The 21,706-nt window shown below is 49.5% G+C and overlaps 2 protein-coding genes across 2 annotated transcripts in view; one reads left to right on the top strand and one right to left on the bottom strand.

Moving 5' to 3' along the window:
• Positions 1 to 200: 200 nt before the first annotated feature.
• Positions 201 to 1,195, top strand: LOC120112213 (uncharacterized PE-PGRS family protein PE_PGRS54-like). Its single transcript, XM_039131074.1, has 2 exons — positions 201 to 627; positions 774 to 1,195. The coding sequence occupies exons 1-2, from the start codon at positions 201 to 203 to the stop codon at positions 1,193 to 1,195; spliced, it is 849 nt and encodes a 282-aa protein (XP_038987002.1).
• A 16,204-nt stretch (positions 1,196 to 17,399) lies between these two features.
• LOC120112212 (probable ATP-dependent RNA helicase ddx5) overlaps positions 17,400 to 21,706 on the bottom strand; it is a 6,017-nt gene continuing 1,710 nt past the window's right edge. Inside the window, exon 4 of the mRNA XM_039131073.1 lies at positions 17,400 to 17,411. Coding sequence (XP_038987001.1) covers positions 17,400 to 17,411 — 12 coding nt within the window. The remainder of the gene's footprint in view (positions 17,412 to 21,706) is intronic.

The following is a 21,706-nucleotide window of genomic DNA, read 5'->3' as shown; positions in this document are numbered from 1 at the left end:
TTGAAGCTGTGGAGAGGGGATGCTGCTGGCGCACGGGTTGATGAAGAGCCTGCTGGGGTTGATGTGGGGACTGGTTGGCCTTTGGGCCTCTGGATGGGCTTGAAGTGATGGCCCCGAGGGCCTCTGTCTGCAGGTCAGAAAGAGGGGGAAAGGAGGGGTTCCGGTGGGGTGAACGGGGAGTTGGTTTTTGGTGAGGGGCGATGGCCGGTGAGGAAGATGGAGGAGGTTGTTACAGCGGCGACGGTGGCGTAGTGGCGGTGAAGGGAGGGCGGAGCGCGAGGGCGGAAGCTTCGGCGGCGTTGACGGCGAAGGCCGAAGCCGGTGGCCGTAGTCAAGGAGACGCTGCGGTCGGCCGGAGCGGCGGAGCAGAGGGAGCGGCGGAGCAGAGTAAGCGGCAGGCGGGTGGCGGCGGAGCTGCTGCGACGGCGGAGGCGGACTGCGACGGTGGTAGGAGGGGTTGGGCGGCGCGGTGGAGGCAGATAGCGAAGAAAGAAGGGGATGGTGGCTTCGGCCGGTGGAGCGAAAGCGGCGAAGGGTGGGCGGCGCGCGGCGGAACTCGGCGGCGGCACGGGTGGAGCGGCGCTCAAGGGCGGCGGCGCGGCGTGCGGCCGGAGAAGACGAACAGAGGTAGGTTTTTTTTTTTTCCTTTTTTTTTAACTCAGACCCGTTAGGATTCGGGTTAACGGGTTTGACCCGCTCCGAAAACCCATTAAGGGTCCATCACGTGCAAGTCACATGCGTAGCTTTTTTTTCTCTTTTTTTTTTTTTTGAAGGGGGAACGGATCGGGCTAGTGGGGAGTGGGTTAACGGGTTTTGCTCTTACCCGTTAGGGCTGATGGTCTTCAACCTCCCGACGGTTCGGGAGGGCGGGTCGTTCCTTGTGGCGGCGGCTGCAGGGACGGGCTGCGGCGGGGCTCTGCGGCGACGGACGGTGGCCGGAGAGGGATGGCCAGTCACGGTGGCGGCCGAAGGCGGCTTCCGGTGGTGCAGGCGGAAGCGGGGGTGGCGCTGCGGGCGGTCTGCTCGTCGGCGGAATTCGGCGGCGGGGAGGCGGCGCGACGCAGAGGTGGGGAAGATCTTCCTATGGTGGTTTGGGCGTTGCTGGCGGCGACTGATGGCGGCGGTGGAGGCGAGCACGGGCGTGATGACTGGTGGCAAGGGGAAAGGGGGAACGAGTAGATGGGAACCTGGCTGATGGGGCTCGGGTGACGTCTGGAGCTCAGGTGAGGTCTGGCGGTGGCGCAGGCGGAGGATGGAGGCGGCGCGGCTCGACGGTGGAAAGGAGTTTTCCTTTCTCCTCTGGTTTGAACCGAGAGAGAAAGAGAGAGATTCCTTTTTTTTTTTTTTATGAGCACCGAGGGAGAGAGAGGAGAGGGGTGGTGGGCCGTAGGAAGTCGATGGAGAAGCAGTGACGCTGTTTAGGGACCGGGGCTTTGGCACAGAGGCAAAACCCGAGGCTCTGATACCAAGTTGATGCCGGACCAAATTTTAAATGGAAGAAGGAGAAGAGGGGAAGAGAATGAGGAAGAAGAAGAGAAGAAGGAGAAGGGAGGAGAAGAGAAGAAGAGGAAACGTGGGGGAAAGAAATCTTTAATTCTTCATTAACCCTAATCATGAGAATAGTCCCTTTTATATAGGGCCCAAATACACAATTTGCATAAACCCCCTTACACAACAATAAATCCTAATAAGCCCACAAATAACACAAATAAACCACAAATAAGTCCTAAAATGCAAATAAACCCAGAAATAAAATAAACCACAAATAAATCCCTAAATGCAAATAAACCCAGAAATAAAATAAAATAAATATGCAAATAAATGCGTCTGGCTCAATCCGGAGGCTTAGGATCATCTGGATGAAGGGCTCTGATGTCCCCATCATCGTCACTCTGGAAGATCGCTGCAGCGGTTCGTTCGAGCGCAGGTTGCCCTGGAACCGACTCAGCTTCTGACGGCTGTGGCCAGCCTCCGTAGCCCCTGGCTGGGTGCTCTCTCCAGAGGGAGGCCTGGACTTGGGAGTCCTGACCTCGAAGGGGAAGTCCGCTTGTAGGGGGCTCCGGTTGAACTGGAGCCGGAGGAGGCGGTGCCGTTGGGATGCCCCTGGGCTGCAGGCTTTGGACAGCGGTAGCCAGGGCCTGCACCTGTTGCACCAGGGCATCAAACTGCTCCGGCCGAACTTGATGAACTGGCTCAGCCGGAGGTGGTGAGTTTCGGACGGAATGCTCAGGGCTGGGTGGAGGACGTCGAGAGGCGTTGGAAGCCCCTTTGCTTCTTAGCTTCATGGCAGCGAACTCGGTCCCTTCCTCTAGCGCCAACTGTTGCTGGAAATTGGACCCGGGGGCCGCCGCGAAGCCGGGGAAGGAGGAGCTCCGCCGCGGGGAGGGCGGACGGCGGTGCGCCGGCCGGCTGCGTCCTCCTGTGCCCTCCTGGGGGTGTGAGAGAGCGGAGAGGAGAGTGCGTCCTGTCCTGTCCCGTCCTGCAAAAAAGCCGGTGGCCGGGCTCCCCGGCGCCGGCCCTCCGATGCTTAAGTCAGAGGGGGCAAATATGTGGAGAAAGCAAGCCAGAGGGTGAAGAAGATGAAGAGGATATTGTGCTTAATTGTGTCTGTGCTGTTTACTTGTCTTCCCCTCCTAGTTTTTTCCTCCCCGGGTCCCTTTTATAGAGGGATTTTATGTTGCCCGGGAGGTGACAGGGAGTTTGTTCTCTTTTGTAATAATTGGGCACGATTTGGCCCATTAATGGCGTAGTGGAAAATAAGGCCGACTCAGACCGGAACCAGGAAGTTGTCACGATCGATCGGACCTGTTGGAGTGGTTGAACCGCCGGCCGTGGTAGGCCCGGGGTCCATGGATGGTAAGCGCATCTATTACCGAATGAACCGGCGATCAGGAAGAGCCATACGCTTTGATGGTTCAGTGATCCGGAGATCGTCTTGAGCCGTGTTCATTAAATGACTGAGCGCATCGGAGACTTGAGGGGGTCTCATGCATTAATGGCAGGTCTTGCCAAATACCTGCGGAGATCTTATGCCTTGACGGCTTAGAGATAGCGGCAGGTTGTAGTGGAGTTGTCAAGTCCCTCAGGGGGTTAGGTAGGAGTTGAACATCTGGTCAAGGCAATCGGCTCGGCAGGGGTGCCGAGCCGAGCTGGTCGCCCAATGGGGCGCCCTGTGGCGGGGTCGCTTCTAATGCTCCTGGTCGGCGCCCTTTGGTCGAGCGCCTTCTAGCCGAGCGCCTTTATTTCGCGCTCTTTCCTCTCTGGTCAGCGCCTTCTAATCGAGCGCTTTCTGGTCGGCGTCCTCTGGTCGGCTCTCTTGGGCCGAGCATCTTTTCGGATCGGCGCTCTCTAGCCGAGCACCCCTCTGGTTGGTGCTCTCTGGTCGGCACTCTTTGGCCGAGCGCCTTTCCGGTCGGCGTTTTTTGGCCGAGCGCCTCCGTGGCGGTATGACTTGTAGTTTTTCCCCCAACAAACTTGATAATAATATAATAATTTATATTGCTATAAATAAAAATAAAATAATAATATAATAATTTATATTGCTCATGGGAGGTGGTTGTGCAAATGGTTAAGATAAAAAAACAAACAAGATGGAATCCTTATATTTTTTTTAAAAAAAAAAACCTATGCAACATATATAATACAAAATTTTGATAAATAGGCTATATTTGTTACTCCATTTATAAACAATTTTGTCAAGTCCAAATAAGTGCTCTCTTTTTCTAAGAAAATAAAATAAAATAAATGCTCTTTTTGAAGTAACCTGATTAGAGGATATGAAAGCATTCTATCCATAATATTTTAACATTTCTTTCTCATAGTCCGCTCCCAAGAAATATTAAAATGTTATGGATATAACGCTTTCATATCCACGAATCAAGTTATGTCAAAAAGAGGATTTATTTTATTTTTTAAAGAGCATCAAGAAATATGTAAGAAAAATATAATGGAAATAAAGTAGGAGCGGACTATGATAAAGAAATGTTAAAATGTTATAGATATAATGCAAATACTTCACCTTTTATAACAATATTTGTAGGCATATAGTTGGATATAAAATAGCAATATTGTATATTTATTGAAAATAAAAGGGGAAAGATGTCCAAAATCTTATGATAGATAATTAATTGAATAGCATAAATATAAATAAATGTGTGTTTTACTCACCTTCACACAAATAAATGAACGAGGAATAGAGAGAATAAGAGAAATGGTAAGAAAGTAATCGAGGATTTAAACCCCGTAGGATGAGAATGTCCTACTTTTTCTATTATATGGGATGCACCGCCACCCCACTTCATCTCAATATTTGGGATAGGAGATGTCCCAAGATGTACCAATTGAGATATAGGAATAATGATATCGGGATGGCCCTGTTTTGATACTAGGGATGGTACCCTATCTCGGTACCCCACGAGATGTCCCATTAGGGCTTGAGTTTATGAAAGCAATAATGTCGAAAAGGGTAAAATCTTTACAAACATGATATTTATGCACTTGATATTTCTTTCATTCTCGATCACTTTATTTTTCTCTTCAAATGTTGAAACTTGAGTAGTTTCATTCTCAGCATGGAGTGTATATTCAATATGCAAGAAGCATCCATCTCATAGAAGTAGTGCCATAATATAAATTTGTGATTGTAAATAGTTGTTCAATATATCTTATGTGATCGAGAATATATATTAATTAGATAAATTTAACATTTCTTTCTCATAGTCCGCTCCCAAGAAATATTAAAATGTTATGGATATAATGCTTTCATATCCACGAATCAAGTTATATCAAAAGGAGCATTTATTTTATTTTTTAAAGAGCATCAAGAAATACGTAAGAGAAATATAATGGAAATAAAGTAGGAGCGGACTATGATAAAGAAATGTTAAAATGTTATAGATATAATGCAAATACTTCACCTTTTATAACAATATTTGTAGGCATATAGTTGGATATAAAATAGCAATATAGTATATTTATTGAAAATAAAAGGGGAAAGATGTCCAAAATCTTATGATAGATAATTAATTGAATAGCAAAAATATAAATATAATGTGTGTTTTAGTCACCTTTACACAAATAGATGAACGGGGAATAGAGAGAATAAAAGAAATGGTAAGAAAGTAATCAAGGATTTAAACCCTTTAGGATGAAAATGTCCTACTTTTTCTATTATATGGGATAGGAGATGTCCCAAGATGTACCAATTGAGATATAGGAATAATGATGGGATGGTCTTGTTTTGATACTAGGGATGGTACCCTATCTCAGTACCCCACGAGATGTCCCATTAAGGCTTGAGTCTATGAAAGCAATAATGTTGAAAAGGGTAAAATCTTTACAAACATGATATTTATGCACTTGATATTTCTTTCATTCTCGATCACTTTCTTTTTCTCTTCAAATGTTGAAACTTGAGTAGTTTCATTCTCAGCATGGAGTGTATATTCAATATGCAAGAAGCATCCATCTCATAGAAGTAGTGCGATAATATAAATTTGTGATTGTAAATGGTTGTTCAATATATCTTATGTGATCGAGAATATATATTAATTAGATAAATTTGATGGGGCTTGTAATTGTTTGGAGATCAACTTCTAATTATTATTTTTTATGCATTTGTATAGTTTCATGGTTCTTTTGAAGTATAGCTTAAGATATCTAGTTGGATGCATCTTTTGCTACTAATCTATTATATGGTCTTACATGGAACCTATGCTATACAAAAGAGAAAAAAAAATTATAGCGCTGTGCTAAACAAATTATATCCTATACAATACACATTTACATTGGACTAAAAAAATTGAGCTTGGGTTAAAAATTATATGATTGTTCCTTGATATCTTAATGATTCTGCTTTTGCCAAGAACATGAATAACTATCAAAAAGGAATTAAAAACAAAGGAAAAAGATAGAAAAAAAATACTTGCTTTATCGAAAAGGAATAAAAAAAAGAAAAAAGACAGAGAAAAATACTTGCTTTCTCCCATGATTCTAGAATAAATTCCAAGTCATTGTTTTTCCAAAAAATTGATTGGCTTGGAATTTTATATTCTATCGAGTCTATGATCACTATTATTTCTCCCTACAAGGATGCTATTGTGAATAGAGCATCATAACAGGTTTTTAAGAAAAAAGTATAAGATAACAGGATATCACAAGCGTGCCAATGATATTGCAAATTGATAAGCTTTAGACCAGTCGAGAAATGTTTAAAATATCTTCTTGTAGGAATCTGGTTTTATAGGCGATTGAACACATTAAAGAATGAAATCATATCCCATACATATGCATGAATTGTTGTTAATGGATCTATCTTTTTGTTTTGTTGTTGATTTGCATACATAAGCTAAAGGCAACCAAAGTAGCAAGGCCACTGTAAGGGCCTGGTTCACTAGACCAGCTCATAACAGATTGGGCTGGCCTGATGTAGCCCAAAACCATGGGAAAGCACGTGTGATGTGCGTGCGATGGAGGATGAGGACTCCTGATCGGAGTCTATCTTGTTCTCAATCAATTCTAGCTGGAATTAGGCCACCTAGGCCTGCCAAGATCAGGCAGAGCCTTAGGGCTTTCCTATAAATCAAGGTCCCCTCTCCTCCTTTTGGTATCCACCGTCAAACTTCACCCCAAATTGCTACCAATTTCCCTCAAAACTTTGATGTTTTCATTTGAAGTTTCTCACTATGCCAACTTCCATACCTCGTTGGAGTCAAGGTAAGGCTCAAGCTTCCTCTTATTTATCTATTCTAGTCCCCAAATTTGGCATTGACGGGTTGATTGGGGCTAGTAGTTCGCCGGATATAGTTGAACAAGGCTTCTATGTTTCTTACTCTATTTTTCTATTTTTAGTTGTTTCATCCTTGTTGGCCATCCGCTCTCACTGCCCCTAGTCCTGATCAAGATATTTTCAATCATGGATGACCATGCAGTGGAGCTCAGCCACTGGTGAGCGGCTCAGGCTTGATCCAACATGCAACTACGACAGTCCCCTATTTTTTCCTTGCCACATTCTTCTAATTTTGGGTTTTCCTTTTTGCCACCGATCGCAGCTAGTGTTGCCGACGTCATCCCCTTTGTCAAAGGCTCGACCTCCAATTGTTATCTATTGCCACGATCACCTTCCTCCACCTCCGATTCAAGCCTCCAAAGGAACCCTCCCCGTTACTTTATTTTTTCCCCTCTTCTCTCTTTTCCTTGCAAGGCAAAACTCGACTCTTGCATCACTAGTCTTTATTGCATTACCTATATGTTGCTGGAAATTGGACCCGGGGGCGGTCGTCGGTCGAGGAGGGGGAGCGGCAGGTGGACACAGGGGAGTGGCGGTCCGTCGGCGGGCGGCGTCCTCCGTCGGGGTGCCTGCAGAAAAGCCGGTGGCCGGATTTTCCGGCGTCGGCCCTCCGATGCTTAAGTCAGAGGGGGGCAATCTGTGTTTAAAGGAGAAAGAGAAGAACAGTATCTTTTGAGTTTTCTGTCTCCAACCCCCCTTTGAGAAGCAAGGGTTCCCTTTTATAGGAGGGTCGGTTTACCTGTGATGTGATGGGGTGAGACCGTCGTACGCCTCGGCATGTTGCTTGGACTGGCACACGATCGGGTGAATCATTGCATTGATGTCGGAGATGAGGCCGTCGTACGACCCGAGCTGGCACGCGATCAGGTGAATCATTGCATTGATGTCGGGGGTAAGGCCGAGATCAGAGACTTATCACGGTTGACTGGACTCCGCTGAGCTGATTTGCCGTGGAGAGCCGTGGGTCCGTAGATAATAGGAGCCATGCGCATTAATTGTTGAGTAGGCCGGAGATTCGCATTAATTGTTGAGTGAACCGGGGATTCGCATTAATTGTTGAGTGAACCGGAGATTCGCATTAATTGTTGAGTGAACCGGGGGTTTGCAGAGGTCATGCGCAATAAATGCTGGGGCAGTGGCAGGATATGGCCCTCGGCCGGGCCTCGGAGGGGTACGGCCGTAGTAGGTGGTCGACAAGGACAAACATCTGGAGTCGGAAATTTTCCAGATCGGAGGTTCTGAGGTCGGACGTTCCAAGGTCGGACGCCGACTTCGGTTGTCCAAGGTCGGCGGCTATGCGGCTTCTTAGGGGCGGGGTTACTATATTGCTGGGGGAAAACCGTATTCCCCCAACACTATCCCTCGACTTCCGAGTTCGAGCAGCTTGCGAGCTCGGACGCGGGAAGTAGAAATTGTCATTGTGGTTATTGAGGTCGAAGGGGATCACGTCCGCACCCTTACGCGTCTTGGAGCTTTTATAACGGAGTCTGCGCCCTTTGGTACTTCGAGGTCGCTTTAGACGGCGAACTTATAACGGGGTCTGCGTCCTTACGCATCCCGAAGCAGCTACAACGGGGATTGCGCCCTTTGGATCTCCGAGATCGCGTCGTACGGCGTACTCATGATGAGGGTCCCTGGGCCCGATGGGGCGGCGCCTCGATCTCGTGGTCGAGGCCCCCCTTATAAATAGGTATGCCGTATCGCGTTTCAAAATGAACACGCGGCATGATCCGAGGTCGGATGTTTCTGATCTCGTATTGGCAGGATAGGGATCTGGGGAGGCTGAGGTTATACCGGTGTTCCACGTGTCCCTGAGGCTTATTAAATGAAGGGAGCGGGGGTGACGTCCGCTCGTCTTTCAAGGTGGTCCGGTTTTGCGGACCCATGATGAGGCCGTGAGATCCGATGGGACGGCGCTTCGATTTTGTACCCGACTTATTGATCTGGAGTGAATGCGGTGCTTCGGCTTCCGAGGCCGACACGTGGCGCCATCCAGACGGGGGGTGGGAACCGAACCCGCCGATCTGGGCCGTTAGGGGGGTCTATATAAACCCCACGAATCTGCCCTAAGAGTTCCAATTGGTTGCCTTTCATTTTGCCGTTTCCTCCTTCATCCTACCTTTCGACCAAATCTTGCCGGCGGCGCCCGGAGCGATTTCCGGCGACTTTCCCGTAGATTTCCACCCTGTGTTAGCTAGGGTTCCTCTTCCTCCTCCTCCTTACTCCCTTTATCTTTAGTTTATTTCATTTCTCTGTAAAATGGGTCTCGGTCCAGAGGAAGTAGGGTCGAGTTTGTCGGGAGAGGAGTTGGAGTTAATCCGCTCCCGGTTCTTCTTCCAGCCCGGGTTTCGTCTCGAAACTGCGGGACCGGAGGATAGGGCGACGCGGCCGCCCTCAGGTCGGATCGTGATCCACCGCGAGACGCTCTGGGCCGGCCTGCGGTTCCCTATTCACGAGTTCGTGAACAATTTGCTGGTAGAGTATCAACTCGTCCCAGCACAGCTTGCTCCGAACTCGTGGAGGACCATAATCGGGTTCTTGTCCTTGTGTCTTGCGCACGGGATCCCGACCTCGGTGAGTGTTTTCCGCCGGTGTTTTTTATTAAAGAAAAATCCGGCGGATGCGGGGTGGCTATACTTCGCCTTTCGGGGCGGTATGTCACTCTTTCAGGGCGCCCCTTTCTCTATTCATGAGTGGAAGGAAAAATTTTTCTTTCTTGCGTCCGAGGTGCCGTGGGGGTTCAACCCGAGGTGGGGGCACTCTCGGTTGAAGGCTCTCAACAGGCTCTCCGAGCCCTCGGGGAGGGAGCTGAGGGTCTTGAACTCCCTACGGGCCCTCGGAAAGGGATTCAACCTAACCGAGAGCCTACGGGAGGACGCCTTGGCGAGCGTGGGCTTGAGTTCGGCGCGCCCCGAGGGTAAGAATAGTCGCATCGCTTTGTTTTTATATGTTTTCTCTTTTCACTAACATTGGTCTGACACTTGAGAAAATTTTTGGTTTCAGACATCCCCCACATGCCGACCAGCAACACGTCCCTCTTCTCTCGATTGAAGAGGCGGGAGGCCGAGGCCGGGGGGGCTATTCCCCAACCTCGGAAGAAGTCGAGGTCGGCCGGTGCTTCCACATCGGCCGGGACGGGAGGCCCGAAGGCAGGGGCCCCCACAATTGATCAGGGGCGGACACGGGTCACCGGCGATGCGGGCCTAGCGGGGGGGGGGGGGGGCTGCCGTAATCCGCTTACGGCGCCCGGGGCCTGAGCCGACCAGAGGCCCCGAAATCCCTAGCTCGGACTAGCCGAGCTCTTCAAGGATTTTTAGGAAGGAGTCGGCCGAGCCAGGATCCCCACTCCTCGAGGGGAGCTCGGCCATCCACGACGCCGATGTCGCACGCACCGTATTTCGGCGTGCGATGCTTCCAGCGGACCGGGCCGAGTTCCGGAACTTGCCGCTGGAAGAGGTTGTCGACGGTACTTACCATAATACCGCTCGGGTAAGCTGCTTTCCCAATTTTTCTTAGACTACTGGCGAATATGTTATGTTTTTCAACTCGTAATCGCTTTACCCTTTTTCTCTTACAGCATATCCACAAAGTCGACATCCTGGTATTCATTGCCCAAGGGTGTCAAGAAGAGACTCGGCAAGTCAGCCGGCAATTGGAGCTGGCTAAGAAGAAGATTGCCGAGTTGGGGGCGACGCTGGCCGAGGCCGAGGCATGGAGGGAGGCCACTGAGGCCGGGCGCCTAGCTATGGTCGAGGTGCTTGAGGAAAAAAGGGCTGCCCACTCCTTGGCCAAGTCAGCTCTGCGTGCCTCAGAGGCGTGCCTGGGGGAGGTCCACTCCGAGGTCGCGGGCCTCAGGTACGAGGGCGGGGTCCTGCGCCTCAAGATCAAGCAACTGGAGGCTCGAGAAAGGAGGGCACTCGAGCGGGCTGAACATGCCGTAGACTCCTTCAAAGAATCGGAGGAGTTTCGCAATATGTTAGAGGAGGAAATCGTCGATGGGTTCCTCCGGGGCTTCGACAACTTCCGAAAGCAGATGGCCCGAATCTGCCCCCAGTTCGATCTTTCGACGATTCGTCCGAGGATGAGGCTGGGTTACAGCTCCGATTCGGACGACGTTCCCGCCGCCCTGGCATCCGAGGCGGAGTCGGCTGAGTTGGACGCAGCCGAGCCTGCGACGGCGGTGGCCGAGTTGGAGGGCGTTCCCGAGGCACCCGCCGAGGCCCCTGCCGCAGACCCCGAGCCCGTGCCCGCCGAAGACCCTCCAGTCATCGCCATAAATGACCCCGAGGGTGACGCCGACGCGACCGCCGCCCCTTAGGACTTAGATTTATTTCTTCTTTCCATTGTAATCGAGGTCGGCCTTCAAGTTTTTGAATGGTCGACCTCCAATTCTGTACTTAGCCTTGTGGCATTTCATCAATGAAAAATTCCTTTTGTCACTTCATGTTTATCTCTCTTTGTCTTTCTTTGTTGTAAACGAGGCCGGGATTTTAACTTATTGTTTTACCGAGCTACTTGATAAAGGCATGTTCTTTTTTTATTATGTTCCGCTTTTCTGAGTTCAGATTACACTAGCCAGAGGGAGCTCTAAGCTTAGATTTTTAGGAAACTTTCCTAAGTCCTGTAGCTCGGACTTGAAGATTACAGAAGTCGCCATGTTTGGCTTTTGGATTCTTGAGGCACCGAGCTCGGGCCTCAGGCCTCCGAGCGGGGCCGTGCTAGACTTGCATAGGCCGCTATCTGGGGGTCTCGCCGAGCTTTCGTGCTCGGCTTTTGGACCATAGGTCTATAGAAGGGTTAGTGCTGTCCCCCGAAGAGGAGCCAATAATCAAATCGACGCCAGGGCTTTCATAGTTATCGCCCTCGGACCCAGCCGAGGTTTCGGCGAGCAGAGTCGAAACTTGTAGAGGATACCTCGGTTTTCTTGAGCTCGATCAGTACGCCCGCGGTCGAGGTTATCTTCATAGGTCGATATTGGAGTCTGTGTATGGGGGCCGAATTGGGCCCTAGTTTACGAAGACTTACATAAGTTGTCGTGGAGGTTCGGTAGATGGAGCATGCATAAGGTCAGTGGGAGATTAGTCTTAAACCGACTTGTAGGAGTAATCCGACCTTGGCCAGAATAAGGTCTCGACTTTAATCGAGATTTTGCTGGCAACACGCAGATAAATATAACAAGGCGAGCAACGAGTGGGATGTACCTTTTGCACTTCCAAAGTTGCGCTCCTCGTAGCGGAGTAGGTTGCCTTATTTCCTCGCCAACTTTTCGGAATCATTCTTTGACTTTCGGAGAACTCGGGCTTCTCATGGGCCCGATGGCGCCCGCCGAGGTTGAAGGGGTTTGGGAATGCTCCATTAATCTGCGACTCTTCCCGAGGTCGAGCGAGTTTGGGACTCTACGGTCGACCCTCGGGGCATCCCGACCTTAGTCGAGGAATCGTACGTCAGGTCGATGGGTCTGGGAACGCTCTATCGACCTGCGACGCTTCCCGAGGTCGAGCGAGTTTGGGACTCTACGGTCGACCCGCGGGGCATCCCTACCTTAGTCAAGCAATCGTACGTTAGGTCGATGGGTCCGGAAACGCTCTATCGACTTGCGATACATCCCGAGGTCGAGGGAGTTTGGGACTCTACGGTCGAACCTCGGGGCATCCCAACCTTAGTCGAGGAATCGTACGTCAGGTCGATGGGTCTGTGAACGCTCTATCGACCTGCGACGCTTTCCGAGGTCGAGGGAGTTTGGGACTCTACGGGCTGGTGAGGATGAGTCCAGCTCCGCTACCCCCCGAAGTTGACGACCCGTCCGAATGTAGGACTCATGGTAGTCTCGGGGTTCCCCCCATGGATGCAGACGGTAGCTCGGGGTCGTCTGGCAAGGTGCATTCCACGAGGAAGTCGGCGAGTATTTGAGCTTTAATGGCCGGCCTGGGTCGATATTCGAGGTCGAATTCTCCGAGCTCGACCGCCCATTTGGCGATCCTCCCCGCATGATCTGACCTTTGCAATATTTGCTTCATAGGCTGGTCGGTCAGTATGACTATTGTATATGCTTGAAAATAAGGCCGGAGTCTCCGAGCTGAGATGATAAGAGCAAAAATTGTCTTCTCAAGTTTTGAATATCGGATCTCAGCATCCCTGAGGACCCGGCTGATGTAGTAGACCGGTTTTTGGAGCTTGTCCTCTTTTCGGACCAGGACCGAGCTTACTGCGACCGGGGAGACGACCAGGTATAAGGGAAGAACTTCGTCCCGCTGAGGCTTGGTGAGTAGCGGGGGAGAGGCCAGAAGGCTTTTGAGCTCTTCAAAGGCCTGCTCGCATTCTTCTGACCACAGAAAGTCCTTTGGCCGCTTAAGGATCTTGAAGAATGGGAGGCAGCGCTCAGCCGATCGGGAGACAAATCTCCCCAAGGCGGCAACCCGTCCGGTAAGCCGCTGCACCTCTTTAACTATCTTCGGAGGCGTCATTTCTTGCAGCGCTCGGATCTTCTCGGGATTGGCTTCAATTCCGCGCTGGGTCACTATGAAACCCAGAAATTTGCTCGAGGTAACTCCGAACGCGCACTTTGCTGGGTTGAGCTTCATTCGGTATCTCCTGAGCTTGGAGAACGTCTCGTTGAGGTCAGCTACATGGTGCTCCGCCGCTCGGCTCTTCACCCACATGTCATCCACATAAACTTCCATATTTCGGCCGATCTGGTCCTAAAAAATTTGGCTGACCAGCCTCTGATATGTGGCTCCAGCGTTCTTCAGACCGAAAGGCATCACCTTGTAGCAATAGGTGCCCTTGTCGATGATGAAGGCCATTTTCTCCTCATCTTCTGGCGCCATTCGGATTTGATTATATCCCGAGAAGGCGTCCATGAAGGTCAGCAATTGATGTCCTGAGGTGGAATCGACGAGCTGGTCGATGCTTGGAAGGGGGAAACTGTCTTTCGGGCAGGCCTTGTTCAGGTCGGTGTAGTCCACACACATGCGCCATTTTCCATTGGCCTTCTTTACGAGGACTACGTTGGCAAGCCAGTCTGGGTAGGAGACCTCCCGGATGAAGCCAGCTTCAAGGAGTTTATCCACTTCCTCGGCTGCAGCTCGTTGTCGTTCCGGGGCAGAGCCCCTTTTTTTTTGCTTTACAGGTCTGCTGGTCGGCTTCACCTGGAGTCGATGGACCATGACCTCAGGGTCAATTCCCGGTAGGTCCGCGGGCGACCAGGCGAAGACATTAGCATTGTCCCACAGGAAGCTGACGAGGTGATCCCTCTCGCGGATGCCAAGGCCGGAACCGACCTGCACAGTTAGCTCGGAAAAATTTTCTCATAGGGGAACTTGAACAAGAAGCTCACCGGGATCTACTTGCTTCTTCCAGAGGTTGTCCCTCGCGTCCAGGGTTTCTATGGGTAGCGAGGGGCCCGTTGCCTGAGTCGGCGTCTCGGTTGGCAGCTTTACTCTGTGAGCCGCCATGTAGCACTGCTTGGCAACCAGCTGATCTCCTCGGACCTCGCCTACTCCTTGGCCGGTGGAGAATCGCATGAGCAGATGGCGGGTTGAGACCACGGCTCGAAGGGCATTTAGCCCTGGCCGCCCAAGGATGGCGTTGTAGGCTGAGGATAGGCGGACCATAAGGAAGTCCGTCCTCACAGTGCTTTTCTGGGGAGCGAGGCCGACCGTAATAAGGAAGCTGACCTCACCCTCGACTGGGACCGACTCTCTGGTGAACCCGACTAGTGGGGTATTAATTTTCCGGATATGTCCTTCTGGCAATCCCATTTTTTGGTAGGCATGGTAGTACAAAACGTTGGCTGAACTTCCATTGTCAACTAGGACACGTTTTACATCAAACTTATTTACAATCGTGGAGATGACCACAGCGTCATCATGGGGGGTCTCAACCCCTCCCAAGTCCTCGTCCGAGAACGAAATGACTTCAACAATACGCGGGCGCTTCGGGGAGACCCCTTGGGCTGATCTTCCTGCCGAGGCTCCTCCGATTACATTGATGGTGCCGGTGATAGGCCTGTTGTCATCTGGATTTTCGGGCGGTGTGGCGTTTTCCGCTGGCCTCCTTTCCTCACGTCGGTTCCTTACGAACCGATTGAGTACTCCGCGGCGGATAAGCACTTCTATCTCGTCTCGGAGCTGAAAGCAACCTCCGTGTCGTGCTCGCGGTCTCGGTGGAAGCGGCAGTACTTTTTGGGATTGTGGGGAACTCTTGTATCCCGCATAGGAGGCGGAGGTCGGAAGAAATCCCGACCTTCGATTTCCATCAAAATCTCGGCCCGGGGAGCATTGACAGGTGTGTAATTCTCGTACCTCCCTGGGTACGTCCGAGGCCATAGTGGGGACCTTGGTCGAGGTGGGGTCCTTCGTTGAGGTTGTCCCCGCTGCCGAGGCGGGCTCCTCAGTCGGGGGAGGTTCTTCTCTCGACGGGGGGATCGGCTTTTTTGTCGGCCGCGCTCCTCACGACGTTTCTTCTGCTTCCTTGAGGCGGGCTCAATCGCACCCCGCCTGGAGGTGATTGCCTCCTCGGCCTTTGCATACTTCCGAGCTCGGGCCAGCATCTCGATGAAGTCGGCCGGGAAGCTCTTTTCGATAGAGAAGAGGAATCGATAAGAGCGAACCCCAGTCTTTAGAACCGACATGGCTATTGACTGGTCCAGCTCGCGAACTTCCCACGTGGCAGCAGTAAAACGGTCTAGATACTCCTTGAGCGATTCCCCCCTCCTTCTGCTTGATATCCAGGAGGGAGTCCGACGTCCGCCGTTGGCGTCGGCTGGCAGCAAAATTGGTAGCAAACTGCCTGCCGAGTTGCTTGAAGGAAGATACCGTGCTCGGCTTTAGCCCAGAAAACCAAAGCCGAGCTGTCCCTCGAAGAGTCGCCGGGAAGACCTTACAAAGTACGGCCTCCGAGGATCCTTATAGGGCCATGAGAGCTCGATAGCTCTCCAAGTGGTCGAGGGGGTCGGTGATTCCGCTGTAGTGCTCCACTTGAGGCATCTTAAACCTCGCGGGGACCGGCTCATCCTCGATCTGGCGGGAGAAGGGGGACTTGGTGGTGAATTCAAAATCCCCCTCTTGTCTTGCCTTCTTGCTATGGAGCGCTTCGATCTGGCGCTCCAAGTGTTCGACTTTTCTGTCGAGCTCCCCAACCCGTGGAATCGTCACCGTAGTTTGCTCCGGCTCACGGTGGTCTGGGGCTGATTCGGCCTCAGAGGGTTGGGGTCTTCTGTTGAGACCTTCCCCCGGCAGCTCTCTCTGGGGGGAGGCCCGCCCTTCGTTGTTGGCCCTGGAGGAGCCATGAAGATTCTGGCCTGGGAGAATCGGGCCATTGGGAGGAAGCTCCGGCAAGACCTGGGCCTGCGGGAGAAGCGTTGGTAAGGCCTCCTCGCGCCACAGGCCTTGAACGGCAGCGGCCAGGGCCTGAACTTGCTGCACCAGAGCATTGAATTGCTCCGGCTGGACCTGGGGAACCGGGTCAGCCGGAGTAGGCGAATTCTGGACGGAGTGTCCAGGACTCTGTGGGGGACGCCGGAAGATATTGGAGGCTCCCTTACTTCTCAACTTCATGATCGCGACTCGGTCCCTTCCTCTAGCGCCAACTGTTGCTGGAAATTGGACCCGGGGGCAGTCGTCGGTCGAGGAGGGGGAGCGGCAGGTGGACACAGGGGAGTGGCGGTCCGTCGGCGGGCGGCGTCCTCCGTCGGGGTGCCTGCAGAAAAGCCGGTGGCCGGGTTTTCCGGCGCCGGCCCTCCGATGCTTAAGTCAGAGGGGGGGCAATCTGTGTTTAAAGGAGAAAGAGAAGAACAGTATCTTTTGAGTTTTCTGTCTCCAACCCCCCTTTGAGAAGCAAGGGTTCCCTTTTATAGTGGGTCGGTTTACCTGTGATGTGATGGGGCGAGACCGTCGTACGGCTCGGCATGTTGCTTGGACTGGCACACGATCGAGTGAATCATTGCATTGATGTCGGAGATGAGGCCGTCGTACGACCCGAGCTGGCACGCGATTAGGTGAATCATTGCATTGATGTCGGGGGTAAGGCCGAGATCAGAGACTTATCACGGTTGACTGGACTCCGCTGAGCTGATTTGCCGTGGAGAGCTGTGGGTCCGTAGATAATAGGAGCCATGCGCATTAATTATTGAGTAGGCCGGAGATTCGCATCAATTGTTGAGTGAACCGTGGATTCGCATTAATTGTTGAGTGAATCGGGGGTTTGCAGAGGTCATGCGCAATAAATGCTGGGGCAGTGGCAGGATATGGCCCTCGGCCGGGCCTCGGAGAGGTACGGCCGTAGTAGGTGGTCGACAAGGACAGACCTCTGGGGTCGGAAATTCTCCAGGTCGGAGGTTCTGAGGTCGGACGTTCCAAGGTCGGACGCCGACTTCGGTTGTCCAAGGTCGGCGGCTATGCGGCTTCTTAGGGGCGGGGTTACTATATTGCTGGGGAAAACTGCATTCCCCCAACAATATAAAACCATATCATCTTATGCAAACCAAACCCATTGACACAAATCTCATAATACAAATCCACCGATACAAATCAATGAATATGTATATAGCGGTGATCAAATAAAGAAATTCTTACTTCTTGCTGTAACCAACTTAGATACAATGTTTACCAATCTAAGCGCACACCTAATATGTTCAACAAATTTAGCATTAATAAATAATCAACTTCTCCTTGATCAGCCTCCAACATTAATGAATCAATTATGCACTGGCTTGTTAATTTTAGAGTCCTAATATTTGAATTACCCATAACTTCTCTATCCTTCCCTAACTCAAAATTAAATTAAATAAAAAGTTAGGAACTTACCTTGATTTAAAGACAAGAACATGAAATCCTTTGTTAGCTTCTTTTTGCCCGGATGACTATATCTCCATACAAAATCAAGGCCGACTATGAAAAAAGATTCGCAAAATAAGAAGTATTGTCACGACCCCCGCCCCATTCCCGGCGGGCCGCCACGACGGTCCTAGGGTGCGGGTAGGCATAAGGCCACCAGCCACCGCGTAGAACCCTACTACCTATCAATCATCAATAAATCTTGAAAAAATTTGGCATGATGCATGCACAAAATGATCACTTTTCCTATAGTGACCTGTCAGGATTATCTCAATACATAAAACACACTACCTGTCAGAGCAGCAATCACATAATCTGTCACATAATAAACCTGGACAATATATAGCAATACATCATCTCAGGCATATAACTCATCTGCACACATATATATATACCTGCTTCCTAATCCATCTATGGTCAAACCCATATCCACAACAGGATCTATGACTGTAATTATGCACTATATACAATAGAAGGTTTATAATACACCAAAAGGTATAAACCTCTATCTACATTATACTATACTATGGAGCGGCACAGCTAGCAGGCAACCACTAATCCTGCTCCTCTTTATACAATACCTGCCCTGCAATCAAAAACACCAAACTGGGGAGTGAGTATATAAATACTCAGTGAGTGGAGTAGAGAGTACTATGCACATGAGACAGAATATAATCATGGCTCGAGATGAAATCTCAAGATCAATAACAAGATGAACATGAACTCAATATAGAGAATATGGAGTGAATCATCACAATCCCAATCAACACATCTGGGGCACATATGGAATAATCAAGTAATCATATATGCTACCCATGAATATGCTCAATAGGTCATAGTACTGAATCATATAAATCAGGTGTCAATAGGCTGAATCATCAACAAGACAGCTATCGGGAGGTGGGTTTTACGCCCCAGGCGAACCAGCAACAACTCCCTACTGCCATATAAATACATCGAATATGACACCACACCAATATGTAAATCATCACTAGACAGCTGTTGGGAGGTGGGTTTTACGCCCCAGGCGAACCAGCAACAACTCCCTACTGTCACATGCATATGCAGGATAAGACACCATATCGATAATGTAAATGCTAGACAGCTGTCGGAAGGTGGGTTTTACGCCCCAGGCGAACCAGCAACAACTCCCCACTGTCACATGCATATGCAGAATAAGACACCATACCGATAATGTAAATGCTGGCCAGTATCCAGAACAGAAATCCATCTCACATCTACATACTAAACGGCACCTCGCGGGAATTCTACATCCGCGGAAAGCCATACTGCACCTCGCGGGGTCTTACTATGCCCGGCGGCAAGCAGAATATAAGTCGTAGGACCGGCCGATCCTACGCCTAGGGCCGTGTCCCCCCTAGGAAGGGACTGGGCTCCGCCCACCCAGAAGGCTACTATGTGCACAAAGGCCGATGTTCAATCCCATCGACTATAGGTGTCCTGCAGATACTGCCAAGCCATGCATAAATGCCATAATGCACCCTCCCAATACTCTACTAAAAAGGAGCATAATCAAGACTACCACTTCACTCGGGCCACGACCCAATTATAACTAACATCAGGGTTGGGAGTGAGGAATCACAGAAGTACAATGCAACTCAATATACCATGAGAAGGGCTCTACAAGTCTTTGAAATAGAGGAAATGAAATCAATTTACAAAAGAAGTCATTTCACAATTCAGATCCAATTTAATTACTCATAAAGGAGTATAATCAAAGCTACCACTCACAAGTCTTTGAAATAGAGGAAATGAAATCAATTTACCAAAAGAAGTTATTTCACAATTCGGAATCAATTTGGTTACTCATCAACCCCTCGTAATTCCTCTCAATGTTCCCTCAAATGCGTGCACAAGATAATTAAGTATGGAGAAACAAAATTATAGAGGAATCTACTACAATATCAATCAATATGCACAAGTGGAATCAATTCACACTTGGCGGTATTCATGAAAATGAATTAAGGATGCTCATAGTGCAAAAGTACATGACTCCCACTCACCTGCCAATCCGGCACGGCCTCGATACGCCTCTAGAATTCTACAGCAGGCAGTGGGGAACTTCTTCCTCTCGTTCCCTAGCTTCTTGCCCAACTGTGACATGCATTTACCATATATTTAGTCTTGTATCAAGGTCATAATCTACATGCCAATTATAATATAGGGAACTTTAATTGATTCAACTCCCCCGTTCCCTAAATCTTTTCTTTTCTTTCTCTTTTTCTTTTTCTATTAATTAACTCATCATTTATGTATATTAGGGACTCCCTTGCACGAGTACAAGGTCTCCCTTAGCCTAATCTAGGCTTAATACCCTATTATGGCATGAAATCCCTTATTTTCCACCCGGATGAACAGTAACCCGAACTGATAGTGGGTTACTTCATCCCGGTTTTGATCCACTTTCAGGACTCCAAATTTGATGAAATTTTTACCTAACATTCTACACTCATAGAGGATTCCAAAGAGATAACATGCATCATCATCGGAGGCCGTTTGACCCCTAAATAATTCGCCGAAGTTGGGACTTCGACACAGTTTTTCTGTAGTGCCGGAAAAATTTGTTAAAATCCGATTCTTCCTCTTTTAACCACCTCTACAACCCTTATCCGACCCCTCTAGACTATATCCACCCTTTGTATAGCCTAATGTCATCAAAAGACTAGATAGGGATGGATATTTACCTTTTTCTTTTTGGAAATCGAGGTCCTTGCGTAGAGGGGAAGGAGATCTACGTTTTTTCCTTCAGCTGGAAGTGCAACTGGGATCCCCCTCCTCCTCGAATCCCCTTCCTCTTCTTCTTTCTTCTTCTTCTTCTTCTCCTTTTCTTTCCTTCTTTTCCTCCACGCCTGAGAACCCCTCTCTGTGACTCTCTCTCGGTTTTCATTCCCGTGAGCCACCAACTACCCCATTTAAATCACATCAAAGCACTATTCACCTTTGTTTAATATTATTAAATTCCCATTTTGCCCCTAACACTTCAACATATCTACAACTATGCCATTAATCTTTTGATTCCTTCCAATTTTATCCCTTATATCAATTTTAAAGGACTATTCTATCCCTTTTTATATAAAAAAAAATTTTGGGGTTATTACATCCTCCCCTCCTTATATAAAATTCGTCCTCGAATTTAAAAGAGTAAATTACCTGATTACTCAAAGAGGTGAGGGTATTTGCTCTTCATATTCTGCTCGGTGTGGTATTGGAAATCAAATGAATTGGGAGTGTTTTTACCTTCTATCTCTACCACACAGGTAGGATACACATACTTCGCTTTTATACTATCCCCTACATGTGTTACTAATAGCTAAGGGAATATGCATTAATATCTTATCCTTAGCTAACTTTTTAGCAAAATAAGGGGACACAAATGAATGGGTAGCTCCAGAATCAAATAACACTCTAGCTTTAATCTTATTAATGAGGAGCATACCTGTCACAGCTGCATTGATGCCTGTTGCCTCCTGTGGATTTACCGTGAACACCCTTCCTTGCCCTCTGCCTGCTGGAGGTAACAGCTGAGATGGTCCAACACTCTGCTGTGACGTTGGTGTCTGACCTCTGCCTCTGCCTACAGGCCCCCTACTACTAGGCCTGTCCATCTGCACAGAAGGGTAGGATGTTAAAGGCACAAACTGCTGGGTGGCACCCTGCGGGCATTCTCTGACAAAAATGACCCGGCTGTCCACATCTGTAGCACACTCCCTGACCCATTCTGCATCTGCCAGGGTGCTGCTTCCCACATATGCCACACACTGGCCATGATTGGAACCTAGATTCCAGTTCTGGCCATAGTGACTGGAGGACGAGGTACTGATAGTAGAAAAATATCTTGTGATTGACCTCTTTCCCTCCATTTCCTCTTACGTGGGGCAGGTGGAGCTGAGCGTACAGACTGCTCCGTCGGGCCCTCCGAGAGATCTACTCCCTCAGATCTATCTCTACTGCTTTTGCCCTTTCCCCATACTCATTTTCCTCTGTTCTCTTTCAGCTCTTTCCTCTTTGTTTCTGGTCTCCACTGTTTTGCTTTATCTATCAGTCTAGACAAGGTGGGGACCTC

The sequence above is a fragment of the Phoenix dactylifera genome, chromosome 10 (assembly GCF_009389715.1).
Source record: "Phoenix dactylifera cultivar Barhee BC4 chromosome 10, palm_55x_up_171113_PBpolish2nd_filt_p, whole genome shotgun sequence".
NCBI classification, from domain to species: domain Eukaryota; kingdom Viridiplantae; phylum Streptophyta; class Magnoliopsida; order Arecales; family Arecaceae; genus Phoenix; species Phoenix dactylifera.
The sequence above is the reverse complement of the archived record's forward strand: the minus strand, read 5'-3'. Positions and strand labels throughout refer to the sequence as shown.

Coding starts and splice junctions, on each gene's coding strand:
- LOC120112213 (XM_039131074.1), top strand. CDS start 201: ATGGCCGGTGAGGAAGATGGAGGAGGTTGTTACAGCGGCGACGGTGGC. Junction 628..773: donor GCCGGAGAAGACGAACAGAG/GTAGGTTTTTTT, acceptor TTTTTTTTGAAG/GGGGAACGGATCGGGCTAGT.